General features: G+C 33.5%; 1 protein-coding gene across 1 annotated transcript in view; it reads right to left on the bottom strand.

The window, feature by feature from the left end:
- Positions 1-5,145: 5,145 nt before the first annotated feature.
- The window catches only part of LOC106469976 (intraflagellar transport protein 56-like), a gene marked incomplete at its 5' end in the record, with an annotated part of 63,345 nt that continues 52,124 nt past the window's right edge, over positions 5,146-16,366 (bottom strand). The window contains 4 exons of the mRNA XM_013930496.2: positions 5,146-5,391; positions 11,573-11,706; positions 15,092-15,198; positions 15,393-15,462. Coding sequence (XP_013785950.1) covers positions 5,280-5,391; positions 11,573-11,706; positions 15,092-15,198; positions 15,393-15,462 — 423 coding nt within the window. The remainder of the gene's footprint in view (positions 5,392-11,572; positions 11,707-15,091; positions 15,199-15,392; positions 15,463-16,366) is intronic.

Raw genomic sequence — 16,366 nt, 5'->3', positions numbered from 1 at the left:
TATATATATATATATATATATATATATATATTATGACAAGTTTATTTATTGTTCCTCCACACAATGGTATTTTAGTAACAGACCATTTCTACAGCTCTACTCCCTTGTAAGTGGAGTTTTTGTTGACTCATCTTAGCAATTAAAAAACAATACAATTTTAAACCACTAGGGAGAATGAACTTGGGTTGGGCAGAGGGAAATCTGGGGAGGTGCAGCCCACTAAAGTACTACCCCCCCATTTTCTCTTTGACACCTTTTACAATGAAAACATAATTTCTACTGTTCACACTTGTACATTTGCTTTCATCAACAGTCATGTGATGGTGTCAGTGCTATCATTGCTAGTGAATGACAAGTTATTTCTGTTATACATTCACAAAATGATAATTCAGTAATGCTACACCTATAAATAAATACATATAAAGATTTCTACAGGCCACTGAATTAATTTTATATCATCATGTTATATGTTTGAGACCTTAATCATAGATATAAAATCATGCATAGTTTAATTGAAAAGTTGTAAAATTGATTTTGAATTGTAGGTGTTATGTTAAGAACTTAAAAAGCAATTCATATAGAAGATTAAAGAACATGTTTTTATCATTTATAACAGTACAATTACAGTACTATCTAAAATTAAATGAGTATAATAATAAAATTATGGTATGATACTCATGTAGCTAAAGTATGATATTCCTGCAAAATGTACAATCATGCATACTAAAAATTTTTGAATCTTTGCACTTGATAGCATTTTTTTATAGAAAATATATAGAGAGAGGTAAAATTACCATAGCACTATGTTTTAACCGCACTTTCATAAAAACGAATGTAGACTTAACTCCTTTTGTAAATTTCAAAACATTTTTATAAATACAGGAAATGGACAAAAATGGAAACACCTGGGTAAATGAGGGACAACAAGTATATGCAATGCAGAGGTTACCACACAGGTGTGGCTCATCCATTAATTAATATAATAACATCCCAGCATGCAGAGCATTATGTATAAAAATGCTGGACAGGCCTGGTTGCCTATAATCATGGCTAGCACGGCTGCAAGAGGAGACTTCAGTTATTTTGAAAGAGGGATGATTGATTGTTGGGGTGCATTTGCTGGGAGCTTCAGTGACCAAGACAGCTCAACTTGCTAATATTTCATGAGCAATGGTGTCTAAGGTGATTTCAGCATTGAACTCTAAGGGAAAGACATCATCAGCAAAGGGAAACAGCGGGTGGAAGAGCATACTCCAGAATCGTGATATCTGTACATTAAATCGAACTGCAAGGCAAAACAGGCGAGCAACAACAGATAAATTGACTACAAATTTCAATCTGTGGAAGAGCAGCCAGTTTCATCAAAACTGATCTGCAAAGAACTCCACAGAATGGGATACCATAGTCAGGTTACAATGCACAAACCACTCATCACCCCTGGCTATGCACGGTTTCGTGTTCAGTGATGGAAAGAGCACAGGCTATGGACTACTGAACAGTGGAGAAATGTGATATGGTCAGATGAATCATCTTTCACTATGTTCTCGACAAATGGACGAGTGCACAAACCACTCATCACACCTGGCAATGCGCGGTTGCATGTCCAGTGGTGCAAAGTGCACAGGCTATGAACTACCGAACAGTGGAGAAATGTGATGTGGTCAGATTCATCCTTCACCGTGTTCTCAGCAAATGGACAAGTGCATGTGTGGTGCCAACCTAAAGAACTCTTCAGCATTTTCCATTTCCATCAACTAGGCATGAGTGGATTGACTTTTTCGTGGAAGAGTGGTGTTGCATTCCTCATGCAGAATTCCAGATGTTGTTAGACTCTATGCCACAGCATATACAGGTTGTACTGGCCACATGTGGTGGCTCAACACCCTTTTAAGTGACTTTACATTGGTGTTTCCATTTTTTCCTCTACCTGTAGATGTTTTCAATAATGAAAGAAATATATCAAATTATTAAAATGATTCAAAACCAAGAAAATTAAGAACATCAATTAGTAGCAAATATATTGAAATTTAATTTTTTGTGTGATTTCTAACTTATGTAAGTTGACAGGATAGTCATGATTAAAAAACAAGTTTTGTGATAACTAATATGGAGTCTTGTACTGAATATAACCATCTTTAAATTTGCAAATAGATTCATAAGCAAAACTATGCACGTGGAATATCAGTTAACAATTTTTAACTAAAATAAACAACAATTAATGTTAAATAAATGACAATCACTTTTGTGATTCAACTCTGACTGATGGTTAGCTGTACTGAAATTAACTAAACAACTAATAAATCACACCAACCACATTCTGTACATAAAAATTAACCCACTAAACAGTATTGAACCTATAAACATACTTTACAAACACAGGAATGAGAGTAGAGTCACACTAACAAACCTGTAATTTATCATCTTTTCAGTGCAACTTTTGTAGAAACAGGAACAGCTAAAGTAATTTTTCAATTGTTCAGTCAAAATTAAAAATTAAGCCTTCAGTACTTTGTATTTTGTTTGAAGTGCAAAGCTACACAATGGGTTAGTTGCACTGTGCCCACATTACATACTGAAACCAGATTTTTAGCATTATAGGTCAACAAGCTTATCACTGAGGTAGCAAGTGGCCACCACTGTGTGTCAAGATATATACAATACTACATCTAAATTTATGCTAGTTCATAATGGAATATAGTTTGTAAAAAACTGCATTAAGACGTATTAATATTTAAGACACTAAGTTTAATAAAAAGGTATCACAAGGATGGATTAATGTGTGAGAAATTCTTTAAATTTAAATTAACATACAGAGCAAATATAGTCTACTGAATATACACAAGAAAATAAAAACTGTCTCAATAAGATATTTTGATAGTGTGAGATACTTGATAAAAAAAACTGTTAAAAATAATTTTAAAAGTATGCAAGATATATGTTAAAAATCTGTAACAATATATTGTACACTCTGTGGGGGAAACTTTGTGAGAAAACAAACAAACTATGGTTATAAGTACATAGAAGATTATGAGATGTAACAGATAACACAAATTGTTCCAGCACCACTTTCAGACTATGTAAAACAACTATAAGTACGTAGAAGATTATAAGATGTAACAGATAACACAAGTTGTTCCAGCACCACTTTCAGACTATGTAAAACAACTTATATGTTAAAACAATTTTAGTTGAATATCAATGGTGCAAGTATGAGATATTTAAGCATGTAAAATCTATTATACTTCAGGATTCCTTTGATATAAGATTAAAAGGAAATGGAAAAAGTGACTGTTATATTATAAATGAACAATCAAACTCAGTAAAATGAATTAATAAAATGATTGAGCTATTGGAGATATTTCATAAGAAAATCTATGTAAAAAAGGATAATCAAGTTTTGAGAAAACTTAAATTTATTAGAAACTATATCCAAACAAGTTATTTAAAGTATGGCACATTTAAAAAATGATTCTTAAAAAATAATCAGTTGGGAAAACTTGGTGTGATACAATTCTTTTATAACAGGAGGTATTTCAAAACAAATTCAGTGATAAAATTGTACATTTTTAGCTTATGAGACACCTGGTAATAAAAACTGCCATTCAATGCATTTTCTTAGTCTCCAGAATAAACTTTGTGAAAAAAAAAATGATTACAAGAAAAAACACTGTCAGTAAGATGCATTTAAGTAGTGACATAAGAATAGGTAGAGCAAATGGGCAATTGCTTGATAGCCTAGATGTATAGTGGCTACCATGGCCCACTGAAAATTACATAAATTTTATATATATAAAAAAAAGTAAAATAAAACAATAAAATAAAAGTTATCAATGATCAGAAATAACAAGTTAATCTTGTGTTTATCACTGTATTCAAAATTTATCAAGCAAGCTTTCAACTTTTCTCTTGAAATTAGTTTCAGGTTGATTGATATATAAAAGAAACAGTTTTAAATACCATAGTAATTACACATGAATAATTAACTTACAGAATAACATCTGACAGGCAGTTATAAGCTATGACAATATTGTATTCTATCAGAGATGTTGGCTTGGAAAAAAGATTAAGAGAACTTATGTAATAAATATTGAACATGAAAATAAAAATTTGATTGAGGTGCTATACTTTTGTATCATTAATATTCCAATGGCAATACATATATAATTAAAGGCTAGTTTCACAATCATTCCTGTAGCGCCAAAAAGGTCATTTCAACATTTAACCTTGTGAAACCCAAAATCTTACCAAATACTTTGAATGAAAAATGAAGCAGAGTGGCAGAATTATAGGAAAAAAGGTACAAGAAAAACATCTTCCTAGAAAACTATCAGCTCTGAGGAAGGAAATCACCCAAATATCTACCATCAAAAACAGTTGAGTTCCTTATCATCCAGTGTCCCAGTTATGAGTGCACATATTTTTATTTATCCAGTGATAGTTGCAAGTGCAGAACAATCATTTTTAAAATTTCAAAAGGAACTGTATACAAAGTTTCATTGGCTAAAAAAAATACTAAAAGTTCTGTACATTGAGTGGGAACAGGCTAAAACAATTCTGGGATGTCTCTAAGATGCACATAGTAAAAAAAAACAAACAAAAAACATTATGCTAATAGAATATACATTAACCAGAACTATACTTGGTAACAAAGAAACTGTACCAGCAGGATGTATCAAATATGATAAAAAGTGCTGATGGGATGCACTTCAGTTTGTAAAACAAAACCATGCCAGTAAGAAGTAATTTGTTTTGTGGGAACACTTGGGAACAAAATTGTGTTAATAGGATGCAATTTCTATAAGAATATTTTGTAAAAAATGTAACATTAAAATAAGATATATTTTAGTCATTAAGATATGTATTTTTGTCTTTAAGTACTACATTACAGACTGCAAGACTTTGAAGCAAAAACTATTCCAGTAGGTTCTTGGTAATCCATAAGAAACACTTAAAAAAAGTTGTAAGCAAGATTTATTTTGGTGTGTACAGTAGTAAATCAGTAGGGTATATATATATATAAATATATATATGACTCCAGGAAATAGTTGTTAAAAAAATTGTACACAAAAAACTGGTAAAAATATTATCATAATGACTAGAAAATAAAATACTGCTTGGAATTTTCTAAACATATGTAATAAAAGTACAATAAAATAGAGTCAAATACAAAATTTACAGATTTATGGATGGATAAATGTTTTTGTTGCTTCTTTCTACATGTAATTGTAAATATTAAAACTGTAAATACAGTAAACTTTTCTTGGGAGGGAATAAGGGCATCACACTGGGATCCTGTTCTCTTTGGCCCAGTTCTTCATAACTCTCACAATGTTTTCCACTTGAGGATTGCTAGTATTGCGCAGGATCTGAAGTATTTCATGGACAGATTCCCTAAAAAAATTATAAATGTCAATCAATCTATTTTCATAGCAGAATAGTCATTGACTTGCTAATGGTTTTTAACAAAAATATAATGAAGAATATTTCATTAAACTCTTTTCAAAAGTTGAGATTATTTTACACTTTTTTTTTAGTGATTTGCATACATTATTTTAAGTTTTTAAAAGTCAGTTCCTTTCCCTCTTGCAGTGTTTCGTTGCATATACAGACAATTAGTATCATTTAAAAACTATACTGTAAAAAAATTTAATCTGTAATTAAGGTATTATTTTATATTTTGCAAAGAATGTTTTTCATATAACTTTGGTTAAGGGTGAGTAGCTTTTATCTGAACCCTCTCCAATGATTCAACATTATTTCTTAAGGTGACAAAAACTGGACACAACATTTGAAATGTGATCTAACCATCACATTATAACGTGAGCTAATGATCTCTCTTAACTTGTATTCAACATTTTTATGTATAAAACTTCAATTCCTGTTCCCTTAGATACTTTGTAATAGTCATGTTCAGATCTTCTGCCCATTGAAAAGAACTATTTTAAGAACATGTGTTGTAAATCTTGAGAAAACTTCTCTGATAGAAATCACAAAATAAAAATTCTCTTTAATAATAATTCAAAATGTTTCTAAACATTCACAAAAGCATTTAAGTGCAATTATGTATTTGCCCATTTTTCCTATACTATAGTGCATGCAACTATTGTATATCAACAATATTTTAACATTGTACTTTAGTTTGTGTTAACTGTAATGTTTACACAGTACAATGATTTCATTCAGCCCCTAATTTCTGGAAGTATGCTTACAAAAGTTTAAATTTTTCTATACCAAAAATTTATTTCCAATAATACTTTCCTCCACTTACACTTTAGCTTTAGCCTGTCTAAGTATTGGTATGAAATCTTCCTTGCTTGCTCCAGTCTTTATACCACACTATATCACCCTAAGTGATTTTAATCTCGTGACTCTCTCCACCTACGTCAATACACCCTTTATACTCGATCTCTATACAATCTCCCCATTATTCTTTCTTATTCACTTTTTTGAGAGTCTCAAGATTATCAGACCCAAAGACCAGCTATTGTGGAGAGGAAAGGTGGGATAGTGTGAAAAGAGGCAAGTATTATTGGAAATACATTTTTTGATATAGGAAAATGTAAACTTCTGAAACACATTTACTTCCTCTCACACTTTAGCTAGAATCCCACACTGACCAGGTGGAGGGGCCAGTGAAGGTAAGATCCACACAGAAAGCGTCTGTGTAAAAAAAACAGGTGTGCAAAATTTAGACATAAAGCACATTAGAGGGGATCCAAACTACTTATGGAACCGGTATAATCGTCATCCAGATAAAGTGAAATCTAGACATGGGCAGTAAAGGCCAACCAGATACATAGTCAACACTGTTCATTATCACGAGGTTTGTCCAGGCCCCAACACACAGACGAGGTTCCACGTCTTATTGTTGGAATTATAGCTAGCTCCAAGGTGTAGTGGCTAGGGCATGGGGAATGCAATACGATATAACTGTATAATAGGAATACGATATGAAGGGAACCCAACCCGAAAGTTACAGGATATTGCATGTTGAGCCACCAGAGTTACAAAGAGAAGGCAAGCAACACCTAAGTGGACAAACCCTCACTCCAACCTGAAGAAGTACAAAATGCAACAAACTGAACTTGGAATTACCGGCCCAGGAATCCAACCTGAAAGTTACAGAATGTCAAATACGAGCCCCTGGAATTATGAAAGGAAGGCAAGCAACATCCAACTGGACAAGTCTTCCCTCCAACCTGAAGATGCTTAGAATGCAACAAACTAAACTTGGAATTACAGAGCCAATTCACACCTCACTCAAGCTGAAGAAAGAGATCATCCAGTCTGGGATTATGAACTGAAATCCTAACTCCTCAACCTTGGAGGCAAGGTAACACCTCCTATTCTCAGAATTAAGAGGAGGATGTGAAAAACACGAAGTTCAACCAATAGCTCATAGACGAGATGCTCAGCATGTGGTATTAGGAGGAGTCAAGGACTCTCTTCCATGACCATGGAAGGTAAGAGAACTAAAATAAGAAGGGCCATGCTCACACAACTGGCTAGTGAAGTGTCATCTCTGAACTGGAATTATGAAGGGGCTTCTAACCTGGCATCTGGGAAAAACATCCAGGGTTAAGGATGGGAGGGTATCCAGCTTTGCCCTCTTCTCCTTGAGTGGAATAGAGAGTACAAACATCATTCAGGAGGTATAGACAGGCCTATGTCCACCACTCCAACAAAGAGAAACTGAGAGTGGTAAGGACTCCCTTGCTCCACTAGAAGAGAGGGGTGGGGAGTAGTGACTCATATTGAGGAGTCCCTGAGGAACAATGATCTGCAGAAAGTGCAATAGGTGAACCACGTTCTCTATTTTGAAAAGCAAACCAACCCCGATTTGTTCAACTTATGGGGTTAGTAGGGATAGGCAAAGTCCCTTCATGCTTTACTCATACTAGTCCAGAAGTGGCAGTCCAGTATTGTATACTATATTTGATATAGAACAATTGTTCACCACCTGAAAAGTGCCAAGGCAGTCTTATTGAGCACCTCATCTCAACAGAACTCATTGCTACCAGTAATTTAGTTACTAGTCTACAGGTAGCTAATACAGATTTAGTAAAGCATACCTGATCACGCAACACTCACCACTGAGTAGGATCCAAATGAGAATGACGAGAAGGTCCATGAAAAGGAATGAAGTTACTCACCGCTGTCACAATCAAGCCAGGGCATGTAGAACAGCCATGGGAATGTAGTCGAAATCCATCAGAGGAGGAAACTGCTAAATCCTGTAAATAATGTGATATAAAGGTGTTAGGTGTGGTCCACATACCAACCCGTACAATTCTTTCCAGTAGTTGATGCAACTGAGCTATAAGGGACATCAATATATGTCGAACTTTAAGAGGTGAAGCTCTAAGAAGTCTCTGTTCCTTCAATGGAAAACCAGAGTAAGCTATCTGAACCAACTAACAAATCCAACTTGTCAGTGTGACAGGGGATAAGTCGTGATTCCAAAGGATCCCAAAGGATAAATAACTGATGACATGAGCCCCAAAATGCTTTAGTGTGTGCCACATAATATCAGTGAGTCTCAACAGGGCATAAAAATAAATCCAGATCCAAATGGTTGTATAAGTGGGAAATGGAGGGAAGATGAATAGGAGAGAAAGCCTTATCTCCTTTCCTAACTGCAGCATTTTTAGGGAGAAAGGACCTGTATGGATACAACAGAACATAGTTGGAATGATACAGTGTCTTGTGAACATGAAGCACAAACATATCTGAACGTCGATGCCCTCTGGCCAATAACAGAAAATAATATGTTGTAAGTGAAAGATGATATAGTGAACATGACCCCAAAGGTTCAAAATGTGGACACATTAATGCATAGAGAACCACTATGATATCCCAATTAGGAATCTGGAAAGAGTGTTGATGACAGATAACCCAATATGATTTCAAAAGTAATGACAAAACTGGGGACTCAAAATTTTTCTTCTCTTAGAAAAACGAAAAGTAGCTGATAAGGCAACAGACAAGGCATCAAATCTTTGTCAACCATGTCAAAAATTGAGACACATGCAGTGCAGTGGGACATGAAGGGTTTACCCCATGTATGAGAGATCACTGATGATAAGTAAACCATTCCTTTGATAAACTTCCAAAGCAGGATGTTAAATGGAATGTGTGAATAAGGATGCCACTTGAGACATCAATCCCTAATGTCATATAATAGCCATGTAAAATCCAGCCATGAAATTGAAGAACGCCCAATGCTGGATGAAAAATATCAGACCAAGGCTGATGTAAGAGAGAGAGATGACCAGCCAGGGAGAAAGGGGAAGAGGCTGGTACTCCTGAAGTTACTGGAGGAATGGAAACCAGGGCTGACCTGGCCAATAAGGTGCCACCAGAAAAACTTAACAGAACCTGGAGCGAATCAGTGCCAGAACCTTGGAAAGTACATGAATCGGATGGAATATAGAGGGATCTGTCCAATTATGGCTGAGAGCACCTACTCCAAAAGTCACGAGGGTAAGGTAATGGAGACCAGAAGGACGGGAGTTAAGCAGTCCAGCATATGGTGAAAGCATCGATCTGTGGTGTCCCTAGACAACAGCAGATCCAACACAAAACTTCAGGATGAAGCATCCAATCTGTAGGAAAAGCTCTGTTGGGATGAGATAACTGGTTGGCCACTAAATTCATTACCCCTGGAACATGACAAGTAAGGTGAACAATTTGGTGTTTGTGAGTGCAGAGGAGAAGATTCACTGTTCAAAAACAACAACTGGAGGGAGTACCTCCTTTCTTTGAAATGTATGAGACTAGTGTGGAATTGTCTGAATAATGCATTACCACCAATTTGAGACCCTGAGTCATAGCTCATTGAACTGCTAAGTGTTCTAAGAGACTGATGTGGAGAGAAGCTTCCTCTACTGTTCAAAGTCCTTGGAATTCTATATTTTCTATACAATCACCCCAGCCCTGAAGAGAAGCATCTGTGAACCTTTTGTCATGCATGAAAGGGAGATAACACCTTGAAGACTTGGCAATCGGGATATGAAAGTAGGCATCTGTGACATTGAATTTGGTCATCCATAGCCCGGGTGAAAAAAGCCACCAAAGGGAAAGAAACAACACCATTTGAAACTAAGGAGGCTGGAGAGAAGGGAGGTCAATGACCAGTCGGCAGTCTTTTCGGTACTACTAACTAAAAACCTTTGAGAGAGGAGGTGACGTGCTCTATGTCTTCTTTGTGCAGAAGATCCTGGATGGCTTGTGCTCGATGGTTAGAAGTAAGAAGGTCCCTGGAAAATGAAAAGTCAACCAGTATGAGAGACAGAGGAAGAGGAGACATGAACTGAAAGACCAATCCACTTGAATGATCCACTGATCTGTGGTTAATGTCTCCCATACTGACACGAACCCTCTAAGATGAGACCCTACAGGATCTGACCCCATAAGGTAGTCACCAACACCAAAATCTGTGTTCCACCCTGGAGAAGGATTCCCACTGGTAAGGTTGAAATCTCCTTTGTGTTCCAATGGATTGTGGCACCGAAGCAGGTCTGGAAACTCAAATGAGAGATACAGTAAACTGTCATGTAGAAGAACTCTGGGACAGTCAAGAAGCCAGTGTAGAAAGTGAAGAATGTAGACAGGCCACATCTGCTCTAGACTCCGTGGAGTCTAGAATTTCTGCAAAAATAGACTATCTGAGAAAAGGAACCTCTCTGAGATCTCTAACGGCCAATGTCAGAAGGTAAACTCCTTCCAATAAGGCATTTCTCTTCAAAACATCCCAGCAACAAACCAACCATGATACCAAGGAGAGTTTGTTTATATGTTTGTAATTAAGCACAAAGCTACACAATGGGCTATGTGTGCTCTGCCCACCATGGGTATCAGAACCCGGTTTCTAGCGTTGTAAGTCCTCAGAAATACCGCTGTGCCACTGGGGGCACCAAGGAGAGAGCAGAAGCTGATAACCTGACCAAAGTGGAAGTCAATTAATGAATAAGATCCTCTGAAATTTGAGCAGGGGATCTATGATGGGCCTCAGACAACAGTTGTCCCCCACCCCCGACAACTGAGTAAGGTCAGACTTGTGAGATGGTAGAGGAGGGACATCTGAGATGTGAACATATTCATATTCGAAAAATGTTTCCAAAAATTTTTTTTATTTGTAAATCAAAAAAATAAACAATAAACTCAAGCTGCACGAAAAAGATATAAAATAATTGAAAAGAAAATGTTGAAAATGTAGTAATAGTGCTGAAAAGAAACCTGCAGTAAACACCTAAGACCATCTTTGTAATTTTTGCTGTCAAGAAAAAGCAAATAAGAATGAATTATAGAGAGCTTATATACGGATCAGGTATGGAGGGTGCTCTGACGTAGGTGGAGAGAGTTACAAGATTAAAATTACTAGGGGCAATATAGTGGGGTATAAAGACTGGAGCAAGCAAGGTAGAATTCATACCAATGCTTAAATAAGCAAAGAGAAATAAAGCTAAAATGTGAGAGGAGGTGTGTTTCAGAACTATGTGCCAATCATTTATTTTACAAGTTAAACAAAACACTGCTTAAGTATAAACTCCAAACATACATATTTGCTTACTTTGGTTCATTTCCAGCAATAATCATCTGGAAGGTTCCAACACAAGCTCCTCGCTTACCTTCCCAGTATTCTGGGTTTGGGTCCATCTTTTCCAATACATCAAATGCCTTAGCTGCATAGAAAAACTGACCCATCTGAAACAAAATTATTACAAAACACAAAGTTGAGACTATAACACTAGTTTTTAACAAACCAAACATTTGTGAACTTCATAACCATTTTTCAGGCAGTGCTCTATAGGTTGATTAAACAAATTGAAATAAAAAGTCCATCAGACCATAGTAATTAACCCTTAGCATACAGTGAGCCAATGTGAGCATGTCACGACCTTTTTACATAGTTGCATTCAAAATTTAACAACTTTACTTTCAATGTATGTCAATAATCTTGGGATCAAATCATAGTTTATAATTCAACTTTTAATATTCAATAAAATATAATTTCTTAATTCAAAGGGAAGCAGAAAAAAATTCTCAGTATTTACTTTTGTGTGCCACAAGACACCTCCACACTGTGAATTATTGTCTTTAAATTTTATTCCTTCTACAATAAAGCTTCTGTAGTGCCTAACCAAGAATAATCAAACTGCACATACTGACAAGTTAAATATATGTTTATATCCTCTCATCTTCTTGATTTGCTGATTTATCAATAATTTACCAAACTCCTGAGAGAAGTCCCTCCAATCTCTTCATTTTTTTGAAGTCACTTACATACTTGAGCTTTTCTTAAGTATATGTTTATAACCAAAAGAAAGAGCAAATTGTGAACTATTCAAATTAAAGACATTAGCTGGCAAGGAAAGCTTAATAATAGTTGATTCATTTCATTGCTCTGAGCAGCTAACAAAATTAATTCTTTTAATCTATATATAACTTAGCTACAAAGCCAGTTAAACTATGGTATTTTGGAGACAGTTTATTCTAGTGCTTACTTTTTGTGCTCTAAAATGCATATTTGACAGCATGTACATGTAAAATTCCTTGTTAAAATTTTCTTCAAATACTATAGTAACTAGAAGCACATCATTGCCAACATTGCTTAAATAACAAAACAACCTTTTAATGTTAAGACTTTCAATTGTACATAATTACTGTAATTAATGTCATGTAGCCAGAGAAGAAAGTTGTTGTTAACAACTTTATTTTCTCCACATTCAAGAACAGGTTCAAAATATCATGAAAGATAAATAAGCCAGCACAAATAATTTTTAAGAAAGAAACATCCAATATAGCTAATAATATTAGTTGGGAAATTCTTACCACTATTTTGTACTACATTAACCCTCTCTCCATGGGCATCTTTTTCTGCACATACATTCAAAATTTAATAAAACTACTTTCTTTTCATGTTATACCAATGAATATAGCATACAACATAGCTAATAATCCAGATTTTAATAGTGTACAAGTTTTAAGTTCATAATTTTATACAGCAATATGAAAAAAACAAACAAACTAGAATTTCTCCTAATGTGAGAATTGTGGTATTTACCCTCTAGGCATCTCTTCTTTTCTAATTTATTTACCATCTCATTAAAAAGTATGAAATTTAATGTAAATTACATATAATATCATCACTCAGGCAAAGGTAACTTAAGCATTTCTTAGAGAAAATAACTTACTCATTCTTAACTAATATGTTTTCAAGCCATCTAAAATACTCACTGTACCCAAACTTGGGAGACAGTTGAAAACATTATGTGACACTTACTATCCTCAAATTGACCTGAAAGTTATTCTTAAATCTAATATCAGACTAAAAATTGTTTCTGCTACAAATATCATGTGCTGACTACCCATTATTCACATCTCTTCTACTTATGCACTTGTGGAGACTGTAGGGCCTCCTATATTGGTGAAACCAAAAGTTACCTTAAAGTACTAGCATTTGAACATATGGGCATATCTATAAAAACTGGAAAGGAGGTTACAAACTCTCCCAACTCAGCTATCTATCAGTACAATATAGAAACAGGCCATCTGATTTCTTTCCCTAACTTGAAAAATCTCTCAACAGCCAAATGTTGCTACTGAACTTCTAATAAAAGGAAAATATACATAAAAACTCTTCTTTCATCCTATTTAAACCTATTCTAATTCAACTATTTTATTTGTGCTACATACTTTTAATTTTTTCTTGTTATACTTTTTATATTCAAATTGTTTACTTCTTATGTATAACAAACTATATTATATTTCTGTTATAATTGCAGTTGTGTTTGTTTTGTGCCTCTAGATTACTGAAGATTCTGAAACACTTAATAAGTGCTTCATATTATTATGTTCATGTTTTGTATCATCATTAAGCTATGTTTTCAGAAAAATTAATTGATTACTAATATAACTAGATATATTAAACATTCTAACTATTATGGTTAATGACAGTAATGTTAAAGAGAGAATAACTTTCCTTACAGAACACATAACTACTAGTTATTAGCTTCAAGTACAATTACACTTTAAGAATTAAAGAAAAACTACGATACTAGTAAAAATGTTCCTGTGAAATCTTCTAACATAAAAAACAGTCTCATTATGTTGAATAAAGTTGTCTATAAAGAAAGTTTACAACTGTGTGCAATTTCTACAGTACATTTTATATTGGCATGTTATTTATTAAGATACTCAAGTGACTACCAAACTTTTTCATTTTGTTTTTTAAGTAACAAATTTGTATTCAATATATCTAGTGTAATACACGGTTTTAAATCCAAATGAGAACTAAGACGAGTATTTTTTTCAATGTAGCACTAGAATACATATCAACACTTGCTTACAATGACAAATAAACCAACAATCTATAGTTTTTAAACTGGTACTATCAATTCTCTAACACTATTATAGAATGCACATCATTTATTATACAACTGACTGTTGTTTTCAAAGATGTTACTTATGTTGAAAAGAAAAGGAACAAGTATTACAAAATGTGTTATATACTTGTTTTCTAAGAAATATGTTATACAAAACTTTAAATTAAAATTATTCAAATAAGAAATATGGATATCAATTATCTTTTAGACAGCTATGATATAGAGTGGAAAGCAAAATCATTTTCTTATTAGTTCCACAGAAACAAATGCAGGTAACTTAGCCATATGTTTCGAATTATGCATAATGAAGAGGTTTCTACATCAGGTCTGTAAAATTTTGTAACTGTCATGCTATTATAACACTTATATAGTTCTGAAAATAATCTAAACCAAATGTCTAATCTGAATACTGAACAAGTAAAGCAACACATAAAATATCCAAAGGGTTTGTACTTCTTCAAAACTTCTCATGATTAGACATGACTATAATATATCCAAGAGCTAAATGAAGAGAACGAAAAATGTTGAACTACCTTTGAAAGTAATGAAGCGAGATGAAAGTTGACAATTTTATAACCTTATTAAAAATAATACACATAACCTAGCAATTAACAACCACTGACTTAAGCCAATCAACTCTACCCTCCACAGAAGTGAATTACAAAATTTACAATGCAAACATGTGTTTCAAAAAGAAAGACTACCTTATAACAATCATTGGCTATCAGCTGAAGTAAACTAAATGATTCTGCTGAGGTCTCCATTTTCAAGTAAAGTTCCCATGCTAAACGGCCCTTTCTGTTCATTATGTCTGTAAAATATAAGAAATGTAATCAGCCTAGGTTTGACATTTATTGCTAAAAAAATAAAATGAAATCAAATTTTTATGTAAGATTAACCATTTAACATGAAAATATAATAACATAATTGTAGGTTTTTGTATCTGTCATAATAACGTAATAGTAATTATTTACATGAATAAAGTGTTAAAAGAGTTTTACTTACAACATCGAGCTAGCCAGCTGAGATAGATATAGTCATTCTTGATTTTCTCGTTTTGAATCGATAAGAAAATCTAAAAAACAAATGATTCTTTTCTAGTTATGAAAAACTAAAATTTTAAGTGTAAAAAATAATCTATCTTAAAAGTTATAAAATCACGAACTATTCTTTATATTGACCCAAATTGAAATGTTTGTATGTACAAATATTAAAAAAAATTTCATAATTCAAAATTTATCAAATATTTCGTGTTGTCTAGATCTCTCTACAGGTAGCTATTACAACAAGTTTTTAAAGCTTCATAATTGTCTGAATTTGTAAATGCTTGTGATGAGCAATTTTTCTGTTATTACATCAAGAAATTAAACAGACCTACTGGAAAAAGACTCAAATGGAAACAACAACGTAAAAGTCATTTCACAACAAAGTTCAACTGGAGAAAGACTGATATTAAGTACAATTACCTGACTAGCCTTTATACATTTAATGTTTCATTTCTTGATGTAATAACGTAAAAATTGCTCATCATGAACACTTACAAAATATAAAAATTATGAAGCTTTAAAAACTTGTTTTAATAGCTACCTGTAGGGAAATCTAGACTTCCTGAAATATTTGATTAATTTTGAATTATGAAATTTTCATCACAAAAAAAAGATATTCTTTGGCAAGCTAAGAATATATAAAGGCCAACATGCTTTTTGTTTTGTATTGTCATAAATTTCAGTGGAATAAAAAGTTAACTTTTTATATCAACTATTACGCCTATTGGTTCCCAATATATCACTGGCTTTAGTGTTTAATTTTCCTATTGAATTTCCAATACACTGCCAACTTTTGGCATTTAAACCATACTTTTAAAGCTTTGTCAGAGGATTAATTAAAATTTTACAACTAGTCTCTAATCTTGCTGTAAATATATATATATATATATATATATATATATATATACTATAACTAATAATTAACTATTAATA

The sequence above is a fragment of the Limulus polyphemus genome, unplaced genomic scaffold, assembly GCF_000517525.1.
Source record: "Limulus polyphemus unplaced genomic scaffold, Limulus_polyphemus-2.1.2 Scaffold3752, whole genome shotgun sequence".
Lineage (NCBI taxonomy): Eukaryota > Metazoa > Arthropoda > Merostomata > Xiphosura > Limulidae > Limulus > Limulus polyphemus.
Note: the sequence above shows the minus strand (reverse complement) of the source record. Positions and strands in the feature narration are given on the sequence as shown.